The sequence below is a fragment of the Pituophis catenifer genome, unplaced genomic scaffold (genome assembly GCF_029215685.1).
Source record: "Pituophis catenifer annectens isolate HBS135680 unplaced genomic scaffold, rPitCat1.0.hap2 SCAF_2, whole genome shotgun sequence".
NCBI classification, from domain to species: Eukaryota; Metazoa; Chordata; class Lepidosauria; order Squamata; family Colubridae; genus Pituophis; species Pituophis catenifer.
Genome location: NW_027256882.1, coordinates 166,098,088 through 166,123,822, shown reverse-complemented (window position 1 = coordinate 166,123,822; position 25,735 = coordinate 166,098,088). Strand labels below are relative to the sequence as shown.

The 25,735-nt window shown below is 45.9% G+C and overlaps 1 protein-coding gene across 1 annotated transcript; it reads left to right on the top strand.

Annotated features, from left to right (window-relative positions):
- The first annotated feature begins 418 nt into the window (after positions 1 to 418).
- Positions 419 to 25,423, top strand: MBD6 (methyl-CpG binding domain protein 6). The gene is made up of 13 exons (XM_070937985.1): positions 419 to 554; positions 5,932 to 6,085; positions 7,063 to 7,199; positions 7,294 to 7,396; positions 9,038 to 9,203; positions 10,212 to 11,465; positions 14,585 to 15,132; positions 15,686 to 15,827; positions 17,480 to 17,661; positions 20,999 to 21,487; positions 23,702 to 23,751; positions 24,129 to 24,204; positions 25,061 to 25,423. Exons 3-13 carry the CDS (start codon positions 7,087 to 7,089, stop codon positions 25,133 to 25,135), a joined length of 3,198 nt encoding a protein of 1,065 aa, XP_070794086.1. The 5' UTR covers positions 419 to 554; positions 5,932 to 6,085; positions 7,063 to 7,086; the 3' UTR covers positions 25,136 to 25,423.
- The last annotated feature ends 312 nt before the right edge of the window (positions 25,424 to 25,735 follow it).

The following is a 25,735-nucleotide window of genomic DNA, read 5'->3' as shown; positions in this document are numbered from 1 at the left end:
GCGAGCGCCTTCCAGACCAGCAGTTCGTTTCCGAGCATCTTAAGAGCTAGTGGGCAAAGGCAAGGCAGGCCGCAAACAACAGGCGACAGGATTACTGCCGCTCCGATTTCCGCACCGGGACTTCGAAACAACCCAAAGGGCCCAGGCCAGATTTTACTGCGAGCCCTGCGCGCAAAGCGCAGCTCCTGCGCCCTAAGCGCAGAGCGGAGGAGGTCGGGAACGGAATTCCCAGGGCTGTTCCCCCACTCCCCAACCTCCACCGTCACCCGGCCCCCAGTGCGCATGCCAGGGAGGAAGCTCCCTTGCTCTACCCCCTCCTCTTCCTGGCACTGAGTCCAGGGGGGAGGGAGGGAGTGAGGTAGGCACTGGGGGGTGGGGGTGGAGAGCACCAGCGATCCTCTGCACCCTGACCCCCCACCCGACCCACGCACCCACCCGGCACCCGCCGCAGGTGGGGGGTGGCCGCCCGTAGCCGCCGCCGCGCCCCCCGGGAGAGACGCGATTACAAGTTGGAGCTTGCAGCTGCTTCTGGGGAGGGGGCACCATGAACCAAGGTAAGTGGCAAAGGGGGCACACTCTGAAGTCGGATCCGGGGGTGCATTTGGCATAGGCGGGGGGAGTCGTGAGTGCCCGGAGTCGAGCCGATCTCCCGCTTGCAGCTTCTCTTGACAGTTCAAACTTCTGCCGGAGTTGCCCAGCCTTTCCATTAAAGAGGAGCTGCTGGGAAAGGGCGATTTGGCCGCCACCTCTTAAAACTACTCTTCCTGTACCAAAAGGGAATGAATAATGCCTTCGGGGAGAGGGGAAGGGGGTGGGTTTCCCTTTTAAACCCGATTGCACAAAGCTAAGGAGAAAGGTTGCCGGGGTGCTTGGTTGCCTTATGTTCTCTCTTTCTTCTGGAGGAGGAGGTGGGGGAGGTTTGCAAACCCCACTCCTAGACCTTCGGTTACTGCTATGGTGGGAAAAGTTCAGCCATCCTTCAAGGACTAAGGGGGTCTATGATCCAAGGAAGAAGGGGCAGTACCAAAAGATTACTGGGTTCCAGTAATTTACTGGGTTCCAGTAAAAAAGATTCCAGCTCCAGTTTTCAGGCTCACCTAACTGCAGGTGGCAAAAAAAAAAAAAAAAAAAAGGGGGGGTAGACAGAAGAGATGCATGTCACCAATATATTTCCCCACACATTTCTCTGAAGAGGGTTCTCCTGGAATCTGATTTCTGTATTTCCCATTCTTGCGTTTGATGGTACCTTTTCGGACTGTGTGCGGGGAGGGGGGGGGGAGAAGTAAAAGGAGGACTCGCCTCCTCCAGGGTGATTGAAAGGTTAAAAAGTCACCAGAAAAGTTGGTCCAGGACCATTTCCTGACTCTCATTCAACAGGAGTCAAAATAAAAGGAGATTAATAAACTTTCTCGTGATCGTTTAGGAAAGTCGGAGGCAAAATATGCAGAAAGTCGGAGGCAAAATATGCAGAAAGTCTTCCGTCTAGAAGTGTTGTGTAAAGAGGATGGCGGGAATAGTGGTCCAGCATATCCAGAAGGCACCAGGTTGGGAAAGGCAAGAGTAAGAACATAACATCTCTTAGAATCCTTTTCTTCAGATTATACAGAATTGCTCTGGCTGTTCCCATCCAAGCATCAACTATTATCTTTTTTGGGGGGGGGGGAATTGGAAAGTAGATAGCACCTTTAATCTTCTTCAGTAGGAATTTGCTTATCAGGTAGGGAAACTCCTTGGTAATTGTTAAAAAGTTTGAAAGCTACACTCAACTTCCTATGCAAAATCCCCATGTGTTCTCATTATTTTGGATAAGGGCAAGTGATTCTAGTGCAGGGAATTAACTTGCAGGAATCTGTAATAATTAATGGCACAATATACATTTTCAGCCAGGCTTGTATGTCTTGTGATTTTTATTTTATTTTATTTTATTTATTTTGATGCATTTGAGAATATGCTACCTTCCAGATATTTTGGACTACAGTTCCCAGAATTACATGCAATTATTATGTAGCTAGGGATCAGGGAAGCTGAAGTTGAGCACAACTGGAAGGCACAGGGTATTGTATTCCCCTCCCCATCCCCTCCAAAAGAACTAGGTTTGATTCTACAATATTACCAATTGTTCAAAATGTGCAGTATGTGTTTGTTGAAAATAACTAGATTAGGTAAACACACCTTGCAGAGTATAAACAATGCTAGCCTTGTTTAAAGTTAATCAGAGTGCAGTTATACAATCGAGCGAGTAGTCTAATCTTTTTTGCTGCGTACGTTTGATTACAGGTAGTCCTCGACTTATGACCACAATTGAGCTCAAAATTTATGTTGCTAAGTAAGACGGGTTAAATGAGTTTTGCCCCATTTTATGACCTTTCTTGGCATGCTTGTTAAGTGAATCACTGCAGTTGTTAAGTTAGTAACACATTTGTTAAGGGAATCTGGCTTCCCTATTGGCTTTGCTTGTCGGAAGATCACAAAAGGTGATCACATGACCCCAGGACATTACAACCATCATAAATATGACTCAGTTGCCAAGTGTCTGAATTTTGATCATGTGACCATGGGGGATGCTGCAATGGTTGTAAGACTGAAAAACGGTCAGTCACTTTCCTCAGTGCCATTGTAATTTTGAATGGATCATTAAATGAACTGTTATAAGTTGAGGACTACCTATATCCTGACGGAGGATATCTATCCTGCATTACAAGATCCTGACCATGTTGCCAACTTCCATTAACTGTGGCAATCGGGTTCCTGAATATAGTTTTTGACTTTTTTATCCTCTGCAGTGGGTCAGTATAGTTTTCTATACTGCTTTAAAAAGTCCCCTCCAAAGAATCAAATGACTTGAATATATCCAAAAAAAACGTGTGGCCAAGTCTTAACATTTTCAAATATATACTTAGTATAAAATACATACTAAAACCTATATACTGTTGATTTCTTTGCAACAGAACCAGAACTACCTAAGCCTTAAGTCAGTTACAATACAAGGCCTGGGCACTTTAACTTGGATGTGGAACTGTTCTTACCTCATTGTTGCATTGACAGCCACTTTAGATGTAGGTGTTAAGTTTCACTCAGGGGAGCAACTAGTATGACAGGGCCCAGTCTCAGGAATAGTGCCGTCTTTAAGGATGATAAGATGAACATCCTTCTGATTTTCCCCTTTTGTTTATAGCATTTTTTAAAATGTAAACAAATATAGATGTATAATATAGGTGTAAGATGAACACCACATATGGTTTCAAAAGAAAGAGGAATTTTTTTTTCTATTGCTTCAGCATTGCTTTGAGATATTTCCTCAAAAGAAAAAAAAAAGACCTAGGCACAAAAAAAATTGTCTACATTCACCTCCTCTGAAATAAGAAATCTGCTTTTATACTGCTCTAGCCCAATCTACCTTTAGCTCTGTCAGTGAGTAAATGGGAGGAGCCAATCAATGTGTCAGCAGGTTTATTAACCATTCCTAGTATTTTTCCCTTGGATTTCTGAATTCTTTAAATAGGTTTTAATCATTTTTTTGTGTGGTGAGAGAAACTGCCAACTTTTTAATGGCTGATCCTGTCTTACACTTTTTACCCTCACCGGATCTATAGAATTAGTACAGATTCCCTTTTTTCTCTTCTGCTTTCTGCTACTGTTAAAAGGCACTAAGAGTAGAGCAGTTCAAGCTGTGATCTGGTTCATAGCATATTAAGAGTATATTAACTATATACATGTGATTCATTTGGTCTTGGCTTAATTGTGGTTGCTGTAGTAACCATGGTTAAAGAAATATTGGCTTAATACATGAAATTAATCTGTTTTTTCCTCCATTAGTAATTAATTCTAATTGGGCTATCATTTTCAGTCACTTTTTATGACTGCAGTGAAGAGAAATATAATATGTTGTCTCCCTATTGTTTAATCCCTGGCTAGCCTGATGAGTGTAGATTTTTCAGCTAATGTGAGAGCCAGTTTAGACTAAGCTAGCAAGCGGGAGACTGTGAGTTCAAGTCCTGCCTTAGCTATAAAAGCCAGCAGAGTGACTTTGGACTGTTCACTCTCTTTCTCTCATTCCAAGCCACAGGGTGGGTGGTTGTGGGGAAAATAGGAGGAAGATGTATTGGATATGTTCACCGCCTTGAGTTATTTGTAAAAATAATAAAGGAGGGATAGAAATAAAATAAATAATGTTCAGAATTCTAAATAAGCATTTCTTCTAATCGTTTTAGGTGACAAAGATTTGCCTTTGGCCAATCAGCCAAAGAGCTTTCTAAAAATAAATGCTTAGTTGTCTGTATAAGCTAACACATTTGTGTATATGGAGATGGGCCACTAGCCCACAGGCGTTTTGTGGGCTACTAACGAATGTATTTGTAAAGCTCCGATCCATTACTCATACTCTGAATTTTTCATTCCTAAGCTTCAGCCAGCATCGACATGTTTCTGTAGAAGCTTCTTTTCTTTGTATCTTGTCTACATCTTTCTATCTGCCTAGAAATGCCACTCTTATGAATAAGAAAAATTAGCATATGATTTAGATGTGCACCCAAAGGAATTGGCCATTGGTTCGTTTTTATGCCACTCATTATAAGTCATGCGCTTAGGGAGGAGTATTCTAGATTAGTAGAGATGACTTCTGGATTTTGCATGCAACGTAGAATGGGCTGGACTGAAACCCTTTCCTATGATTGGTTAAATGTTTATTTGCCAGGATGAATATAGAAAGTTGTTTTATGTTAAATCAGGCCATTGGTCCAACTAATCCAGTACAGTACTGCATTATCAACATGGACTAGTCATGTTTTACCAATGTTTTAGGTAAGATTTTTCTGTCTGAACATGCCAGAGATTGAACTTGGATTCTGCTCCATGTTTACTTAAGAAAATCTGCAGTTATATAGTCTAGTCCAGTGATGGCTAACCTTTTTGCCATTGCGTGCCAAAACTCAGGGGAGTGCAGGGTGGTTACGCACGCGCGTACCCACACCCATATGCGACCCCCCCTGTGCTCACCCCACATTTGGCACACGATGGCACAGTGGGCCCGGTAGGCCCGTTTTTTGCCCTCCCCAGGCTCCAGAGCCTTTCTAGGATTTTCTAGGCGGGTGAAAACAGCCTTCCCCATACCTCCAGAGGCCCTCCGGAGGCCGGAAATGGCCCATTTGCCAACTTCCGGTGGACCTGGAAGGCCCGAAAATCAGCTGGTGGAGCTGAGCTCACGTGCCCACTGATACAGCTCCGCGTGCCACCTGTGGCACGCGTGCCATAGGTTCGCCATCACGGGTCTAGTCCAAGAACAGGAGATAACCTGGTGGTTCCCCCATTATAGTCCACTTTGGACTATAATTCCCAGAATCCATGATTCTGGCCAGGTTAACTGGTTGTGCGGCATATAGGAACTGTTATCCAAAATATCTGTGTATTCCAAGTTGGCTATTTCTAGACTGTTGTCTCTTTAAGGATTTACTTTTGTGCAGATTATGTTCAGAAAGCGTGATCCAATGGTGTACAATATATATCATACGTGTCAATACATGCAGGTCAGTTCCCCAAGGGTTGCCACAGCCTTATATTTTAACCTCTGTCCTGCTGTTACATTCAAGTTGGCAAATATTCCCTTCCCTCCCTCCTTTAAACTGGGATTTCAATCCTCTGTAATAATTGGGAATCTAATGGTAGCCCTTGTTTTCCTTGGGCGTCTATCTATCACTTCCTTGTACCACACCAAATAGTAAAGTGTGATTCATTTTAAAGTAACAAGAACTTTTACTAACCCAGACTGGAATAGTAGCAACACATTAGTATGGTGTCCTAATATTACCCCCCCCACCCACCCCCCAAAAAAGTATTTGACCCAGATATTTTCTATCAAAACAATTGTAGAGAATCTTATCTCCCTCTTTCTCCTCGCTTGAGTAGCCTCAACCTCATGTTCTCCTTCCTTTCCAGGGGTAGGCTAGTGTGGCTCCTGAGTGGCGTGAGCTTGCTGGACAGGTCACCATCTGGATTCTCAGAAGAAAGGCCACTGGACTGACTATGAGTGCCTCAAGGGAATACACCCAGCCTTAACATCGCCTGCCGCGAGGTTTGCAGCCATGAGCAGGTAGGAGCCATCTGCATAGCAGAGTTGGATTAAAGGATCAGCCAGCTGTTTGCTGTTTCATGGCGCTTTCCTGATTTTGTTTAGTAGGGCAGAGCTGCCCACTCAGTTAGGAGAGGAGAGGGTGAGGGGACTTGGATAATGCAAATCTGTTTCTCTGACTCCCTTCAGATCTTCTACTGGTTTAAGCCTTGTCTTACTAGTGTCCTAGTTCAGGCAGTGCCACCCTTCTGTCTCCCTCTTTTATTCTCTCCAGCTACCTGTTTGCTCTCTTTCTTTTGAATGAACCCCGAATCTTTCTGCCACTCCCCAAAATCTCAGCCTAGAATCCTAGGAGTGAGCTCTTCTACGACTGTGCTACTTTGGACTGTATAAATTAGTAGGGGATTATATTGGGAGTTGTTATTATCCTATTTTTTTTTTAAAAAAAAATCCATTGTAAAAGAAAATGAGTCTCCCTTCTACCTGGAATTTGAGGTGGTGGAGTCCCCAAAGTGTGATTCTGTTGGTTTGTGTAGCTTGGCCCGAAGCCATTCTGTTGCTGGCTCAGCTAATAATAACTCTTACCCATGATACAAAGCCTCTCGCAGTCCTAGAGCTAATCTCACCTTTCCCTGATAGGAAAGGCTCAGTGGCAGGCTGTTTATTCTGCCAGAGGGTTTACCTGGGGAGTTGGGAGACTTTAGAGGTGGGGACCCAGTTTCAGAGGCCAGGTTTTTAAGCAAGGCTGAGGGTGAAATCTCATGTTTTGTTTGTAAAGGTAGCAAACGCCTTAAAGACTCCGCAGTTCCTCAAATGCTGTACAAATAGGCCTCATCCTTCTCATCTTAGAATATAGCCTCAGCTCTTGGAACTAAGGTTACCCATCTCTTACATTTCCATCCCCATGAATACTACGGTAGCTAGGATCCTCTCCTACTGCTGCTCTCGATGCTCTTTACTATGGGGCCTTCGATCCTAACCACCATGTGTTCTTCCAGGTGCCCAAGCGCTGAGGGAGCACAATGAATGGCGGCGATGATTGCTCTGGTGTGGATCGAGGTGGGCGCCCGGCAGTCACACCTGTGCCTGTGGGCTGGCAGCGCAGGGTGGAAGAGGGCAGAGTGTGCTATATCAGGTACAGCCTGCCCCCGACCATGTATTTCTTTCTCCTCTGCTCTCCACTGCTGCTTTCATGCTAATCTGGCCTGTCCCTCTTTTCTTTCTCCTAGTCCTAGCGGGACGAGCTTGGCTTCATTGGAGCAGACTCGTGCGTATCTGCTGGCGGACGGCACTTGCAAGTGTGGACTGGAGTGCCCCCTCAACGTGCACAAGGTAGAGAGGACTGAAGAGAGAAGCCGATTAGTATCTGATGTTGAGAGATTCTGGGGGTAGAATTTTTTTATTTGCCTAAGAGGAAACAAATCCCCACAAGCATAAGAGACTAATAACACCTAACAAGACATGTAGGAAACCTTTACAGCAAACTAGTGGGTCCTTCTAGGTTTTCTAGCTGGCTGATTAGAGCTTTCTAGTTTCAGCCAGGTGTCTTTCTCAGTCCATGTGCAGGTGGCAGGAACGGAGCCTGGAAACATTTACATGAAAGCGTGTGCTTTATCACTGGGACATATTTCTTGCTAGTCAGGTGATAGATCAACCAAGAGCATGGTTTACCACCTTAGCTTTCCAGCTTCTGTAATCTTGCCTGTTGGCTAGGCTGGTTGGAAGTATATACCGTGTTTCCCCGAAAATAAGACCCTGTCTTATATTTTTTTTGAACCCTGAAATAAGCGCTTGGCCTTACTGCCATGCCCTCAAAAGCCCAATTGGGCTTGTTATCAGGGGATGTCTTATTTTGGAGGAAACGGTATGAAACTGAATTATGGCACATCTGGAGGACACCAGTTTGAGAAAAGCTGTGCTAAACTACTGTATGTCTTATTATTGTCAGTAGGCTAAAGATAGACTCCCTCACTCATTATATACTTGATTGGCAATTAAGATCTGTGGGAGAGGCTCTTTTAAACACACATACCCCTCTCAGTCTCTCTTAACTGGCCAAAGAAGATAGCCTTCCAGGAGGTGAAATAGAGTTTTTGAACAACTACATTTAAACCCCCCTTCTTTCTAAGAGCAATCAAAACACACTCTTCCATTTATCTTTTCACTGTCAATTTGAATATCCTTTTTTAAGTGGTTCATTTTGTGCTCTGTATTTTAATTACACTTAGCTACCATAAGTACACACTTGTATAGAAATGCAGAATGCTTTGGCTTGTGGTCCTACACACCCTTAAACCCAGGGAAGGCAACTTCTTCCAAGCCAAGCACCATACTTGGTCTTTGAGTAACTTGCTGTGGCTTGCGCTCAAAAAAAGTAAAGGTTGAAACCTAGAAAATGCTCAGTTGGGTCACATTTCATTCAGATTAAACACAGCATGTATTATCAGGGGCTGGAGTTGTGCTCCTCCACTTAAATCCTCCTGAAATCAGTGGAAGGTCCTTCTGAGAAACTCATGAGGTTTCTGATATTCAGTGACAGTCCTGATTCCTACTAGAACCAAAGAATGGGTAAATTGAACCACAGTTGAACCAAAATTGAACCAAACTAGAACCAAAGAATGGGTAAGAGCCTGGTGGCGCGGCAGACTAAAGCACTGTTATTAACAGTTATTAATGTCAGCTGCCTGCAATTACTGCAGGTTCGAATCTCTCCAAGGCTCAAGGTTGACTCAGCCTTCCATCCTTTCTAAGGTAGGTAAAATGAGGACCCAGATTGTGGGGGCAATAAGCTGACTTTGTATAAATATACAAAAAGTATGAAGGCTATTGCTTAATGCATTGTAAGCCGCCCTGAGTCTCCAGAGAAGGACGGCATATAAATTAAATTAAAAAAAAAATTCCTGCCATAGCACCTTTTGTCAGATGAGGGAAAGGAGGGTATTCTGTCATTAAACCTTTCCCCATTACGGTTAGGTTTTCAACTTCGACCCTGCAGCAATGGTGATTGGGAGTGAAGGCAGCAAGGGAGACCAAGACATGACCAAGCTTTGCAATCACCGGCGGAAAATTGTGGCAATGGCAACACTTTATCGCAGCATGGAGAGCCATGGACCGCTGGGCCTGCCAAATCTGGGGCCAGGTAACTGTGTTGTTCGATGAATGGCCTGGTTTGTTTTCTTCTTTTCTTCATCTGTTCTTTGTCCCAGTGCTTCTCATTTGGCCTCTTGCTTAGGGTGAGCAAGAGTCTGAGGGAAATTCTGGATTAACTTTCTAAATAGAAGCCATGCCAAGATTGATCTATCTATCTATCTATCTATCTATCTATCTATCTATCTATCTATCTATCTATAAAATTTATTTGCTGCCCATCAAGTCCGAATAAGAATTCTGGATTAACCTTCTAAATAGAAGCCATGCTGAGATCTACCATCTTTCTTTCTTTCTTTCTTTCTTTCTTTCTTTCTTTCTTTCTTTCTTTCTTTCTTTCTTTCTTTCTTTCTTTCTTTCTTTCTTCCTTCCTTCCTTCCTTCCTTCCTTCCTTCCTTCCTTCCTTCCTTCTTTTTCTTTCCTTTCTTCCCTTCCTTCCTTCCTTCCTTCCTTCCTCCCTCTCTCCCTTCCTTCCTTCCTTTCTTCCTTCCTTTCATAAAATTTATTTGCTGCCCATCTCATATCCAACAACTCTGGGCAGCTTACAATAACCTTATTGATTTAATATGGCAGTGTAGATAGCTGGCCGATTTGCAAGTGTGGTTCTGGATGGCGAGCGTAGGATTAAAAACAACAAGCAACAAGAATAAAAACCATAAATAACAATGACAATACCACTGATAGTAATAATTCCACAATAATGGCATTATTGGCACAATTGTAAAAACAAAAGTGTGTTTTAAAACGGGGAACAAATAGGCCTCTGAAGGTGTGAAATGTGATGAAGATTGGTTTTTCTATCTTGTTACTGAGGTGGAGAAACTTGGATGTCCCAACTTGTTTAAAGGAAGTTTGATTTTAGATTTTTTTTTTTGCCCCACCTATACTAATCTTCTGTGTTCTCATTCCATCCAAGCAGCTAGCCAGCCTTTTGGTGTAAATTGGGGCTTCCTATTTGTCCTTCCTTTTGGAGAATAATCACCTTTTCCTCTATTTACAGGGGCTGGAATGACTCTGCCACCTCACCCGGCCATGCCAGGGCCCAGCACTTGCCTGCAGCAGACTCTTTCCAGCAAAGCTCCAACCAGCTTGCCCAAGGGGCCAGATGTCTCCTTGCAATGTCCCTCTGATCGTTATGGCAGTGCCTGGTCTGGTCCAAGCTCTTCCTTTCCCCGCCATCACAACGCTTTCTTTGGGGATGTCTTCCCAGGCCGTCTGCCACCCAGTGTCAACGGCGGTGCCCGCCCAACCTTCCCGTCTGAACTGAATGCTGCCGGGGGTTCTTTCCTGCCCAGCAAGACCTCAGCAGATGCATTGCCCCGGCCCTATTCATCCAACAGTTTCCTCTTCCCCCTGCTAGATGAGATGGGGTCTGTTCAAGAGGGCAGCCCCTGGAGTGGTCGTTCTATCCCTCTTGGGTCGCAGGCGAGTGCTGCCGGCTCGCCTGCCCCCACCAGCCTCTCCTCCGTTTCTTCGTCAGCAGGCAGCGCTGAGCCTTCTCCACAGCGGTCACGGCACTCCTCCGCCTCCTCCGAGCAAGGCCCCTCTGGACACCGACTGGCTTCCAGGCCCTCCAGCTTGGACGCAGCACCCCCGACCAACGCCTTAACCAACCAAAGCAGCAATAACCTGCCCTCAGTGCCCTTAGGAGCTGCCTCAGAAGGCAAAGGACCGCCTGGCCTGCTGCTCCTTCCTCCACAGGGCCCAGGCTCTTTCCCAGCCAGCAGTTTGTTGAGCGCAGCCGCCAAGGCCCAGCTGGCCAGCAGGGGGCGTCCCGACGAGCTGGCTGCCAGCACTTTACCCAACCGCTTGCTGCTGTCAGTGGTGGGCGGGCGGACACCTCGACGGCAACGTCGCTCCCCCACTGTCCTGCGCCTGCTCAAGGATTCCCACGCAGGGCAAGCGGGGGTCACCCATCCTGAGGAGACACTGACCCGACACCCCTGGCCTAGGGACCAGCCCCCTGGAGGAGAGGCCAAGAATGGACCCCCAAGCTCAGCCACCCCGGTACAGCCGCTGGCCTCTCTGCTCAGTTTGCTGGCTCCTCCCGGGAGTTCACCTATGCCAGGCCTGCCCCCACTTCTCCAGGCCCCTGCTGGCGACAGTCCCAATTCTTTGCCCCCCTTCCAGGACTTCAACAGCCAACTCCTCAGCCTCTTTGGTCAGCTGGCTTCTGCGTCTTCCGAACAGATCTCAGGGAGTTCCCCACAGACAAAACCTCCCACCTCCCCGCTTGCATCCCATGGACCCCCAGGTAGGTTTGTACATGGAAGTGGAGGCGGCCGTCATCGTGTTTTTGTCCTTCCTCAGATTGGGAGCTGCAGCTGAGTGACAGCTGTCTGAGGGTCCTGGAGAGTTTGTTTCTTCTTCTCTTTTAAGGGAAATTAAAAAAAAGGCAGGGAATTGCCGGTCCCATGGCAGCCACGCCTCCTGATTGTCTTGCCTCCCTTTTCTTGGCCAGGAAAGCAGATCTTATCTCTCCTGAACCAAAAGGCCCTGCCCGAGCTGGATTGCCATCTGATCCTTTCTGATCATGCAAAGTGCAGGCTATGCAATCCTGAATTTATAATCAAGGCTTGTCACCAGTTAAAGATTCTGGTTCGAATGATATCTACAACAGGTTAATGTTTGGGGAAAAGAAATATGTATGAAATGGAGGAGGTGGGCATTGAATAATCAGAGGTGCCCCTTAATCAGGCGTTTGAACATAGGCCTTTGTTTTGTTTAATGTTACCCAGACAGAAATGGCTATGGGAGACGGTCTGTGGTATACCCCATTCTGTGAGAGTTTACTCAAAGCGATCTTTGTTGTGGTACATGTGGCTTACACCTTGGCAAAGGGCACAGTGAACAACTAGCCGTGGTTTAATCCTTGTCCTTTGCAGTTAGATAAATTGGTGCTTCTTACTGCCAGATTACCGATAGATGTGGCAGTTAAATTGTTTATCTTCCTGTCTTCAAATTTACAGATTGAGGAATGGAGGAGGAGGAGCAGTGGTGAGGAGTGGTTTGTCCTGCCATTAACATAATGCCATTCTAACTACTATATTCCCCTCTACCTTCCATCACGGGAACAGGTGTAGAAGGTGCATTTCCCACCCCACCTGTCCCCGAACAGTGACATTCATAGTAGGGACAATTAGGAAAACAACATTCAGGAAACGTAGCTCTCCAGTGCTGCCCTAGTAACACTTATATCATAATGTAAAAGAAACATTGATTGGATTCATGTGTTATATTAAACCAGTTTTGTTTTAATTAAGGCTTGCTGAATAAGTTACAGTCAAGTGGGCTTATACCCGTGATGGTGAACCTATGGAGCCATATCTGTGGGCACCTGAGCATTGCCCTAGCTCAGCTCCAGCCGACCAGCTGATTTTCGGGCCTTTCGGGCCCATCGGAAGTCAGGTAAACGGGCCATTTCTGGCCTCCGGAGGGCCTCTGGGGGACTGGGGAAGACCATTTTTGCACTCCCCAGGCTCCAAGAAAGCCTCTGGAGCCTGGGGAGGGTGAAAAATGGGCCTTCTAGGTCCACTGGAAGTTGGGAAATGGGCCGTTTCTGGCCTCCAGGAGGCCTCCGGGGGTGGGGGGAGGCCGTTTTTTGCCCTCCCCAGGCTCCAAGAAAACCTCTGGAGCCTGGGGAGGGCAAAAAACAGACCTACCAGGCCCACCGATAACCTTTTTGCCGACGTATGCCAAAAGGGGAGTGCGGGGGGTTCTGGTGTCGCGTGCACATGTGCGGGGGGTGGAGCACAGGGGAGCATTGAATTACGAGTGTGGGCACGCGCGCGTGCGACCCCCGCACTCCCCCCACTTTTGGCACATGACAGCAAAAAGGTTAGCCATCACTGGCTTATACTGTGCTAACCCAAAAACTATGTTTTTGCAAATCAGTGCTGAGAACCAATCCTGTCAACCCGAACAAAGTATTTTTGATGTTGCTCAGTCATGTCTGACTCCTCACGACCCATGGACCACAGCACGCCCAGTCTTCTATTATCTCCCAGAGTTTGCCCAAATCCACATCCACTGTGTCAATGACACTATCTAACCATCTCATCCTCTGCTGTCCCCTCTTCCTTTTGCCTTCAATCTTTCCCAATCTCAGGGTCTTTTCCAACGAAAGCAAAGGCTACGATGGCTTAATACAAAATGTCAATCCAGCCCTTTGATTATGTGAAAGCTAAACATCTCCTCCTAATATCTATAGATTAGACTGCTCTTGATGGCGGGCTTAAAAGTTGATGGCTCATCAGAGGAGAAGTAGGCAAGACTGAATGGTTGGCCGATAAGTGCCTCAGTGGTGATCTGTAGTCACAGAAGATTTCACTGGTCTCTGAATTAAATTTATTTATTTGTTCAACTTGTATGCTGCCTTTCTCCGAAGATTCAAATTGTTAGAATTATTCAAGCACAGTTACTAACTCTACGGCCGTGCGGGTGGTTATGGGAGCAACATGGCGCTCCCGTGTAACACCTCTCCTGCGCGAGCTGCACTGGCTCCCGGTGGTCTTCCGTGTGCGCTTCAAGGTTTTGGTTACCACCTTTAAAGCGCTCCATGGCTTAGGACCTGGTTATTTACGGGACCGCCTACTACCACAAATAGCCTCCCACTGGCCGGTACGTTCTCATAGAGAGGGTCTCCTCCGGGTGCCATCAGCCAAGCAGTGTCGACTGGCGGCCCCCAGGGGGAGGGCCTTCTCTGTGGGGGCACCCACTATCTGGAACGAGCTCCCCCCGGAGATACGGAGGATCCCGGATCTGCGCACCTTCCACCGTGCTCTTAAGACCCTCTTATTCCAGCAAGCCAGCCTGGCCTAATTTTTCTCCCCTTTCTTTTAAATTTTAAATTGAAATTTTAATTTGTTTTAAATTTATTGGGATTTTAATTGTCGTGGGCCAATATTATTTAATTTGGTTTTAAATTGTTTTTAACTTTTGTATTTCTGTATTTTAACTTGTGCCTGTTCACCGCCCTGAGTCCTTCGGGAGTAGGGCGGTATACAAATTTAATAAAACTCAAAACTCAAACTCTGAGGTTGAAGAGTAGAAAGGATAAAATTCCTAAGCCCTTAGCAAGATGTACCGTGATAAACTTTCACCTCTGTATATCCCTTAAAACATACAGGAACCCTGGCATCCCAAAAAGTTGCTCGCAAGCCTACCTTGTCCACTGTAAATAGTTGTGTAAGGAATTAAGTGGAGTAAGTGTCTGCTGAGAGTTTGGCTACAGATGACACCGGGCAGGTGCTCTGGCTTGGATGTTCGTCAAAGGGGCATCTCCAAAGTGCAGTGCATTCTGGGAACAAGCATCCCTTGAGTCGGGTGTGGCCATTCCTCTGATTGGTGATGCCTTTGTTTTCTTTCCTCCAGGTGCTGCTGCTTCGGCTTCACTCATGACTCCCAAAGCGCCTCCCACCCCCAGCCCTGTTACTGTCACCACCAGCACAGTGGAAGGTGGGGGCGTGGGCTGCCCGCTGCCCACAGGCACCGATCCGTTCCCCTTCCTGGCACAGGAACAAGCACTGCCGTTTGGGAATGCTCTACCTCCTGGGCTGTTCCCCCTGGGCTCCTTCCCCTTCTCGCTGACCTTGGGCCCAGAGACGCCACTTCCCCCTCTTAACCTGCAGGAGGAGCCAGACGGACAGTCCTTGTTGCCTCTGGTGCTGCCCAGCCTGGATTTGCTACAACAGCCAAGTGGGCTCCTGGCATCACTGTTGGCGTTGCCAGAGGCGGCTTGTGAAGGGCAGAGGGAAGCGGCGACAACGGAGCCATTGTTGGAGCCCTTCGCCAGCTTGCCCGAAACTCTGCAGCCCCTGCTCTTCCCAGCACTTTCCACCCCTTCAGCTGTCCTAGCTTTAAACTCGGCACTGTTAGCCACCGGCCTGGGCTCTTCTGACACAGGACCGAGCCCCACACAGGTAAGAAGTTTGCACAAGGGGCCAGTTGCCTTTAGACGTTTTTTCATTTCATTGAGACGCGATAGGATGGGACGGGAAGTGCATCGGTCTCCCTCGTTAGAAGGATCTTGTGGGATTGGATCATAGGTTGAAGGCTACCTTAGGAACATGGAAGGTTGGAAGGAATATATGTTTGCTGTTTAGCAAAGCCTTCACAAGATATATCCAGCTACTATGGAGATAATACTGATCTGTTGACTTTATGTATTAAGAAAGTGTGATTCCAAGGAGACTTTGCATTAAGAGTTACGAACCAGTTGTTGGATAATCAAAGAACCAATATATATATATATACTTTAATTTTGATTTATATGCCGCCCTTCTCCGGAGACTCAGGGCGGCTTACAATGCGTTAAGCAATAGCTTATTTAGCAATATTTAAAGAGCTCTGCACCTGCTTTAAATGAACCTGATGGCTGAGCCTGAGCAACAGCTTCAAGTTCTCTCCTGAAATCATCTGAGGGGCTTGTTCCGATGGCTCTGCTCCTGTCTCAGACCTTTCCTGTCCTTCCAGACTGGCCTGGCTAGCACTCCTGTGGCACCTACCTCCACTAACACCACACTGACAACTACTGAGGGTACCCCCAGTGCCTCTGGGCGTCTGAATCCCATGTTGCCCCAGCTTGTCAACCCGCTGCTGAGTACCACACTTCTGGGTGAGTTGATAGTCATCTTATACGATGCCAAACTCTTGGGAAAGGTGAAGATATTAAAGCCCAAATAAATGACTGCCCCTAAGCAGAAAGAGACTGTCCCCCACAGATGACCTATTGCTCTAATGTTTTGCTCTTCGTTTTCTCCAACCTGATTTCTTCCTGGCGGGAGATCATTGGAGCTATGCAGTAGTCCTCACTTCTCAATCACAATTGAGACCAACAGCGCTATTGCTAAATCGTGACCAATTTAGGATCTCACTTCCCCTTGTTGTTAAGTGATTCAGCAGTCATGAAGTGAGGTATCATGTGACCATGACTTGTGATTTTACTTCTGTGTTCTTCCTTAACTCTGCTAGTCAGAAGCTGAATCGTGACCATGGAACACTGCAACGGTCATAAATGCACACCGATTGCGAAGTGCCTAAATCACGTGACCATGGGTTGCTACAATAGCAGGGTGGATTTGATTTAAATCAAGTTGATTTAAATCACAATTTAAATCACTAGTAAAATGGGTTGATTTCTCGATTTAAATCATAATTTTTAAAGAGCAATTGTCATCTCTGTCCCATAGCAGCTCCTCCTCTGACCCGCTGTTGACTCACTGACAGTCCCATTCACTTTAATGGGATGGCTGGTGATGCGGCAGTGACACCACAAGGTGAGGGACGTGGCAGGCAGCAGGTGAGTGGATGCCCACTAATAGGCGCTGCCATTACTTTAAAATGACAGGTGCTCTTTAAATGTAAGGTCTCATTCTTGCTGGTAGTTAGAATCTTTAATATTATTATTTGCAAACAAAATGAAGGTTTCCTATTTAGCTTGCAGCGCTTGGATTCATTGAATGAGTTTACCAAAAATGTAAATATTGCAGACTATACAGCTTCGTGCTAGATAACTAAGCTGCATTTCATGCTGAATAAAACTAAATTATTAATGTATCTTAAATAGAAAACTATCTTTGGATAGATTTTTACTCCAAAAGCATTTTATTAAAATAAATTTGCTAAAAATAAAAAAAAAAATCTGATTTAAATTAAAAAAAAAATCCAATTTAAATTTTAAAAATCTGATTTTTTTTTTTAAAAAAATTTTAAATCATAGATTTTTATCCACCCTGTACAATAGTCATAAATGTGAGGATTGGTCATAACACAAGCTGGTTTTCTTTACACCATCATAACTTTGAAGTGTCATTAAATGTAGCATCGATGAGCAAGGATTACCTGTAGTTGACCACCTCTGGAGAGCTGCCGCTTGGGCAAAGTTCTTGCTCAATGTGGACGTGCCAACAACTTGCTTCTCCCTATGCCGGCCCTTTTGGCATTCCCCTGTTGATGTGATTGCGTGGAGAGGGAATAGAGTTACACTTACTGGCTGTGCAGGAATTATTGTAAAGGGATGATTCTTCAGTTCAGCTACCCGTGCCTAATTTAATCCATTACAAACAAAAGCATTTGTATGCACATCGATGCCTCTTTCAGATACCTTCTGAACGTGCCAAAATTGGATAACAGATAAAGTTTGGAGGGGAGAAAAGAGGCCTACAAAGGTTTACTGCTAGTACCCCTAGAAGTATTTGGGATTGGTGCTGATGAGAGCTATATGCCAGCAGCAGAGTTGACATTCTCCTCCCTTTTGCCCACGTGAAGGTGATCTTCCATCCCTGAACCCAGCCTCAGGCCCCTCACTGATCGGAAGTCCTCTTCTCCAGGCCCAGCAGCCTCTTTTGCCACCCAATCTGCAAGGGCCTCTCGGAATCCAGCTTTTCCAAGGACAGCTGCCCTTACTAGCAGGCTCCAACCCCCTGGCCTGCCTCCTCCAGAGCTTACAGGTAAGCAGTCCTGATAGTGTCATCATCAGCCTCAGGGTAGGTCGGCAATGGGCAGTGGTTAGCTCTTCTCTCATATGCAAAATCCATACTTGGAGTAAAAGAGCACCTTTCATTCCCAAATGTGTACTCAAATTGTATGTGCAAATTGTAATTGGGCGTAGATTAAACTTGAAGCAAAAAAAAAAAAAAGTGTGTTTAATATCTGTAAGGACAATATTATGGTGGTTCAGAGGAGTTCGCTAAAACTATTGATTCCCTTGCCAAATTAGTGGTTGATTCCCTGGGGCTGATAGTCCTTGGGGATTTTAACCTTCCCCTTGATGGCATTGAATTTGGGACGGCTAAGAACCAGACATCACACATTAAATCTGGTTTTGGTCCTTGGGGTAGCTGTGATGTGGTCTAAGGTGGAGTACATCACATCAGTCCTTTGCCATGGTTAGATCTCTCTTTGGTTGCTATTTTGGTGTGCCTGTGCAATTTTCTCCTCCCCCTACAAGAAGGTATAACCTATAAGCAATAGCACTTAGACTTATATACCGCTTCACAGTGCTTTACAGCCCTCCCTAAGCGGTTTACAGAGTCAGCCTATTGCCCCCAACAATCTGGGTCGTCATTTTACCCATTCAGAAGGATGGAAGGCTGAGTCAACCTTGAGTTGGTGAGAATTGAACTGCTGGCAGTTGGCAGTCAGCAGAATTAGCCTGCAGTACTGCATCCTACCCACTGTGCCACCACGGCTCTTATTAGGCTGTCTGCACCAGGTGCCTGATGAACCTGAAGGAGTTTCAGAGGACATGTGAGGTTTTTCTTGAGAATCTGGTAGGGTCGTTTGTTGTAGATCTCTGTTTGTGCCTAGAATGGCCAGAGGATGAGAACCTTGGACCAGGTTGCTCTTATGCAGCCTCTTACTGTACATTAATGAGGAACCGTGGGGATGCAGTGGGTAGAATGTAGCGTTGCATGCTAATTCTGCCAACTGCCAGCAGTTAGATCTTCACTGACTCAAGGTTGACTCAGCCACCCACCCTCCATAGTTGATGAAACAAGAACCCAGGTTGTTGGTGGCAATAGGCTGACTCTATAAACCACTTAGAGCACTGTGAAATGGTACAGTATATAAGTCTAAGTGCTATTTCTAATCCCATGGAGGAGCTAGATTTTCCAAGAAACGCCAAAAGATGAAATGTCAGAAGAGAAGCCTGGAGAACCCTTGGAGGAAAACAACCAAGTGAACCAGCTAAGCATGCATAAGGACCCATATTAGGGATTAAACTGTTGGGTTAAGAGTGATGACATTTAATTATTTCTGCAGTTTTATTGCATTGGTTGATTGCCACCCAGTTATCCTTTTTAGGGTGATTGCTTCCTCAAGATTATTTCCTGGGCTGCTGTGAAGAACAGTGATTCCCAAATTCTCTTAGTTCACAACATCCTTAGTGTCCTAGTAACTTTTTCATTGGGGGCCCCGATACCCAAAATATGTATCTGAATTACAGGGATCCTGCATTATATTTTAAATTTTCAAGAGAAACATGGCAATCCTAGGCTAGTAGTTCCTGCAATATCTGACTTTACAGCGTGAAAATTACTTAGATGGAGATATGCAAGATCTGTTGCTAAGTTAATGAAAAGTGAAACTTGTTTTAAGTTTCAAGAGACAGATAATATTCAGAAGTGACTCAGATGCTTCTTAATTTACTGAAGTATAAATAAAAAGAGAAGGTACTATATAATCCGACTCACAAAATTCTGTTATTATACCTATATCAATAATAATAATTTTAGTCTTCCTGTGGAGTTAATTTTCTAGTTTAGTCTACCTATCACTGACAGATTTTGGGCATTACTGTATTTCCCTCGACAGATGTTGGGTACTCCTGCATTTCCCTCAAACATTTAAAATATTCTATGGCTGTAAGAAATAGAAATAGGGTTCCTGTTGGATTTGGTTAGAGGAGAGAGTTGAGCCTGAAAACTTCAATTTGTAGAATACCACAACTTTTATGTTCTCACCTCACCTGTGCATACAAGGACACTGAGGGAGGTCATTTATTCGGAGTCAGGTGTCATCAATATGCAGGTGATACTCAGATGTATTTATCAATTCCCAACTGACTAGCCAATGCTGTCAGAGTCTTGTGCAAATATCAGTGTGAACAAATTGTTGTGTGGAAAGTAGCAGAAGGAGCAGAATCTTCTGGCCCCAACCTTCCTATCTTTTCGTAAGGGCCTAAAGCTGTGGCTATGCCACTCGGTTTGGGGCCCCAGTGTGGGGATCAGCACAATGGAGATGGTTGATTAATAACAGATAACGTTCTTTGTTCAAGTCATTTCTTCCTTCCTTCGTTCCTTCCTTCAAGAAGGCAGCACCGGAGGAAGCAGTATCAGACAACAGGGAGAGAAGTTACTAAATTAAGTAGGAAAGTATAAGGAGAGGGGAGGGAAAAGGGAAGGAAAAAGGAGCAGAAAGATAAGTAAAATAGAAAGGATAAAAGGAAAGAAGAAATTGGAGTAAGGACAGGGGGGAAATCCAAATTTTTTTACTACCGGATTTGTGGGTGTGGTGTGGCTTGGTGGGCGTGCCAGGGGAAGGATACTGCAAAATCTCCATTCCCACCTCACTCCTTGGGGGAAGGATACTGCAAAATCCCCATTCCCTCCCCACTCCTGGGGGAAGGATATTGCAAAATCTCCATTCCCACCCCACTCTGGGGCCAGCCAGAGGTGGTATTTGCCAGTTCTCCGAACTACTCAAAATTTCTGCTACCGGTTCTCCAGAACCTGTCAGAACCTGCTGGATTTCACCCCTGGGTAAGGAGGAAAATGCCAGCAAAACAGCAGGGTGGCGAATGAATGGCTTGCACGCTGAGTTGGAGGCAGCCGGCAACAGAAAGTCCAGCCCTCTGTCCACTACACTGTTTCTCTGAAAGGTTAGAAGATGACAAAGGACTGGGATAAGTCAATTGAGCGGGATATTAATGATCTTTAGAAAAACAGTCCTGAAAAATTGAATGTTTAACAACAATGTAAACCAGAGGACGTCAAACTTGGCAGCTTTAAGACTTGTGGACTTCAACTCCCAGAATTCTCTTCAACTCTAACTCTCCAGCTATGCTGGCTGGAGAGTTCCGGGAGTTGAAGTCCACAAGTCTTAAAGCTGCCAAGTTTGAAGACCTCTGATGTAAACATTCAAATATCCATTCCCCTTGGCAAAATGTAAATTCAGACAATCTTTTGGAGAAGCAACCTCTGAATGCTGCAGAGAAGATAAAATGATTTCATGAAGGTTTCTTTTTTCTCTCTCTCTCTCTCTTTCTCACTCTCTGTTTGCCAGCTAAGCACTGGTTTCGGTGCCCCCGAGAAACTGGTGCTACCCGGTGAACCTCCAGCCTCAGCCTTGTCCAGCGTGCTCCCTGTGCCAGAGACTGAGCCAAGCCACCAGGCTATCTTGCCCCCTTGCACGGACACTGCCCTCACAAGTGCCTTAGAGTCGCCCAGAGCCCTTGAGCCAGCCCGGCAAGGAGAAGAGGAGGCCCCCGCAGGGCAAGAAGCCAGCGGTTCCCACTCTCCCCACAAGCGGCTCAGATGTAGCCCAGAAGAACTGAACGGGGACTCTGCCAGCAGCCTTCCGCGAGGATCACTCCGGGGCAGCAAGACTGGACGGCGTGGGGGTGGGCGGGGGCGGGGCAGGCGGCACTTCAATGGCCAGCTTCCTGAGTTGGGCACAGGACATCTGTCACATCCCACCTGGCGTTGCAACGGGGAAATGGTGACTAGCAGTGCAGAAACCCAAGCAGGTCCTTTTGCTGTTCAGGAGATAAAGGTATGTAGAAGTGTTTAAATGGTCCTCTCCAACTTGGTACCCTTCAGGTGTTTGGAGACTGCGTCCTCTGGAATTGCCAGCCAAGTGGCTGAATTCTGGGGGTTGTAGTCTCAGTGTGACTGAAAGGTACCCAGTTGGGGAGGGCTTAGATGGAACAAGGAAGGAGTTCAAGGAAATTGTAGGGAAATTGTTTTACCACAATTGTCCCGACATTCCAAAAAAAGGAAAAGCTTGCTTTCTGGGGGTACTTTCTTATTGACAACTCCATCAAACCCCAAGTGCTGGACCAGGATGGACCTTTGATCTAGTCTACAAAGCAGTTATGTTGGTCTCTTCTTTAGGTGAAAGGTAACTCCAGTTTGAGCCCTGGGTCCCACACTGGCCACAATTGGGATTAATCTTTCCATTCCTAAGCGAGGCAGTTGTTAAGAGAGTCATGCCCAATTTTATGAGGGGTTTGTGTGTGTGTGCGTGTGTGCCACAGTTGTTAAGCAAATCAGGGCAGTTGATTCAGCAAATCTAGCTTTCCCCACTGATCGTTTGTTGGAAGCCAGCTGAGAAGGTCGCAAATGAGGAAATCACACAACCCTGAGATATGGCAACGGTTGTAAATGCATGCCAGTTGCCAACCACCGTGGGGATGTTCTGGCAATGTCTAAGGACCACTCATAAATCATTGTTTTCAGTGCTGTTGTAACTTTGATTGGTCACTAAACGAATGGTTATAAGTCAAGCACTAGCTGTTTACCGTTAAGTGCTCTTAACGGACATCAGTCCAGATCTGCTAGGAAGATTCAGAGTTTTTCCATAGTCCTCCAGAAAGTGCTTCATAGTGTGTCTTTGTTTTTTCTTGTATTGGACCCATAGCCATATGATTTCATGGTATTGATTAGGTTCATACATTATGCTAAGCCATGGTTTTCTTAATCATCTACAGTGAGCAAGATTCATATATAATAAATACCAAGGTTAAATTTTCCATTTGCAAACCAGAATTGCTGGGGGTTTATGTCACTCTAAACGGGTGGGGAACTATGGCCCTTTTATGACTTGGTGGACTTCAACTCCCAGAATTCCTGAGCCAGCATGGCTGACTCAGGAATTCTGGGAGTTGAAGTCCACCAGTCATAAAAGGGCCATGGTTCCCCACCCCTGCTCTAAATGCACAGATTGCCCCTGATCTTCGCAGCACTTTCTACCCCTCCAGCTGCCTTAACTTTAAAATCAGCACTGTGGGAAACCAGGCTGAGCTCTTCTGACACAAGGCTGACTCCACACTACATGGAGGTCAAACAAGGAGGCTTTGCTTTTAGCAATTGAAAGCTGCCGTTTTTCATCTCAATGTGACATACACAAACTGGGGGAAACTGCATTTAATGCTCCAGTCTCTCCTAATAAAGAGATCTTGTGGGATTTGGTCATAGTTTGGAGCTCCTATTTGAGGAACTTGTGGGATTGGTTAGATCACAGGTGTCAAACTTGCCACGTCAATTTGCCATCATGTGACGTTTTGCAACTTTTTTTCCCCTTCGCGGAGCTGGGGTGGGTGTGGCCTGCGCGCGACATATCCGGCCCGCAGGCTGCCAGTGTGACAACGCTGGGTTAGATTATAGACACAAGTAGCAGAGGGCTTTCAGGACGTAACCTGCTTCTAGTGGGATAAGACTGATATTATGGCTTAGTGTGATGTGTGAACCCAAACATTGTTTTGTTTCCTTTGATTGCTCCTTCTTCAGAGGACTTTGGTTTTAAAGTAAAAGACTATTCTAAAGCTTACTCAGGAAGAATTTTGGACTCTTCAAACTATGGGGGAGGTATGTATGTGTTGCTGTTTCAATAACTTGCCCTCATTCTAACAGTATTAAATATAAACCCATGTATGTAGAGAACAGGAGAACCACATAGCGAGATGCCAGATTATCTAATATTGTGCATATGTTATGTGAGGGAGCATTTAATTATGGGTGTCTCTGTGGACACATTTTACATTTTCCCACTCTGTCTTCAGACTGAAACGAAAAAAATGTTTAGGGAAGCTTTACTGTGTCCTTAAATTGACTGGATAATCTGTGTCCTTGTAGAATGGTTGTGAAACCATGCGTTGCCAATCAAGAAAATTGTGTGGAGGGTCTCTTATTGCCAGCTCTGGAGTGCTTTTAGGAAGCTGACATCTTCAGAATTGATACTTACCTTCTAACCCATTTCTTTCTCTAGGGCCCTCCAGGTAGGCGACCAGCCCGACGTGGCCGAAGGAGGAAAAGCAGGTGAGAATCAGTGCTCAAAAAGGAAGGGATTTGTAGAGATAGCAGAATTCAAAACAAGCTTGGGATATCTCAGAGGTTATTTATTAGTCCATTGTCTGTAGAGATTCTCAGTCATCCAGGTCATGGTTGTCCCAACGGTGCTTTTTTCAGGAGGCAACTGGACTTTCTTGTTTTTTCTTTAGAAGACATTTCGCTTCTCATCCAAGAAGCTTCTTCAGCTCTGACAGGAATGGAAGGATTTATATTCCTTGCAGACAGCTGGTCATTTGCATCCTCTTAGAGGGTTGCTGCAGCACTTGGAGGTTTATCTGTGTCCTCAGGGTCACCTGAGCAGTGCTCCTGGTTCCTGTATTATTAGTCCCGTTTTCTCTTTGCAGTGGTGTCCGGCCCAGTACCCGACCTGAGACTACACGGATTCGGGGTCCTAGCATTGATCCAGGGTCCAGCCCATTGGTAAATATTTTTTTTTCTCATGGGTGAGTGGATGATAATATGAAGTAGACCAAGACAGTATTTCTTGGGGAGGAGATTCCCCCAAGGCTTGGCTTACAGTATTGATATTTTTTGCCTCTTTTTAAAATTGAGGTAAATGCAGGGGTGAAATGCTCCCGTTTCGGACCGGATTGCCCGATCCGGTAGCGATGGAGGTGGGTGGTTCGGAGAACCGGTAGCAAAAATCCCCCCCCCATGCCCAGCTGAGCCACACAATCTACAACTACGGCCGAAAAAATGCTTTTAAAAGTAAAAAAAAAAAAGCCTCTGATGATCGCGCGGCTCGTCAAAGGCATTTAAAAGAAAAAAAAACTTTTTTTCTTTTAAATGCTCTGACGATCCCAGCTGAGTTCCCTGATCGGCAGGGGCTTTTTTAAAAAAGCCTCTGCCAATCAGGGAACTCAGCTGGGATCGTCAGAGCCTTTTGAAAACATTTTTTTACAACCTCTTTGTCGAAGAGGTTGTAGAAAAAATGGTTTTAAAAGTTAAAAAAAAAAAATTGGCCACGACCACCCAGTCACATTACCCCCCCTCAAGCCACGCCCACAGAAATGGTAGTAACAAATTTTAGATTTCACCCCTGGGTAAATGGCTCCTTCATGGCTTACATGTTTCTATTGCAATGTGGAGGAAAAAATGCCATTGATTTTTGGCAATTGTGGCTGCAGAGGGCCATTTACGAAGACTGCAGAAGGGATGCTCAAGGGTTATTATTATGTGCTCCTGAGGATGCTCCCCCACCCCGGTTTGTAAGGGAAGGAATAAGGAGTTGTGAATTACACCTTAATTTGTCTTTCCTCGCCTTTCCCCCTTGTAGGTTGACTACACTGTTGCTCGCCGGCCTCGGCCTGGCCGGCCTGTGAAAAACAGGAGGAGGAAATTGGCCACATAACACTGCCTGAACCGAGGGGTCTCCACCACTGCCCATTCTTAAGCAAAGAGAGCTTGGGACATCTCTCCCATCCATGACCCCCTTCTATCTCTGGGGCCCAGCCTATGGGTGTAACCCAAAGGAGGGGAGGAAATACCAGCAAAAGGATTGGTTGTTGCTGATGGCTCTGAGCATCTTGACCATGAATGTGTTTTAGCTTCACCACTTGCCTGGATCCGGAATCTTTTGCCAGAGGGATCTCTAAAAGCACACGGTGCAGCTCTGGTCTCAGCATTTTTTTTTTGGAAGTGGGGGGTTGCTGTCGGGAGGAGGCTAAGGGGGAGGGGGGAGAGGAAGAGGGCCACGCCCATAGCACTTCTTGAAGCCATGTTTGTAACGTTCCTCTTGGTGGTGCAGGAGGCCCTCCTGTCCTTGCTTTTGTGTCTTCCCCCACCCCTGGTGAGATTCCCCTAACGGTTGGGTCCCCCAAACCTCAGCAAGGAGTAGCAAGGGCCGTGTCCTCCTGGAGGGGGACAACAACGCCCTTTCACTTCCCACCTTACCTCAGGCCTGCGTGCAATGCACGCAGGTGGGAACCGGCTCAGGGTTTTAATACAAGAA

What these genes read in the sequence shown, in the direction of transcription:
- MBD6 (XM_070937985.1), top strand. Translation starts at nt 7,087, where the DNA reads ATGAATGGCGGCGATGATTGCTCTGGTGTGGATCGAGGTGGGCGCCCG. An exon ending in GGCAGAGTGTGCTATATCAG is followed by an intron (nt 7,200 to 7,293) that starts GTACAGCCTGCC and finishes TCTTTCTCCTAG; the next exon opens with TCCTAGCGGGACGAGCTTGG. An exon ending in TTGCTGTTCAGGAGATAAAG is followed by an intron (nt 21,488 to 23,701) that starts GTATGTAGAAGT and finishes TTCTTTCTCTAG; the next exon opens with GGCCCTCCAGGTAGGCGACC.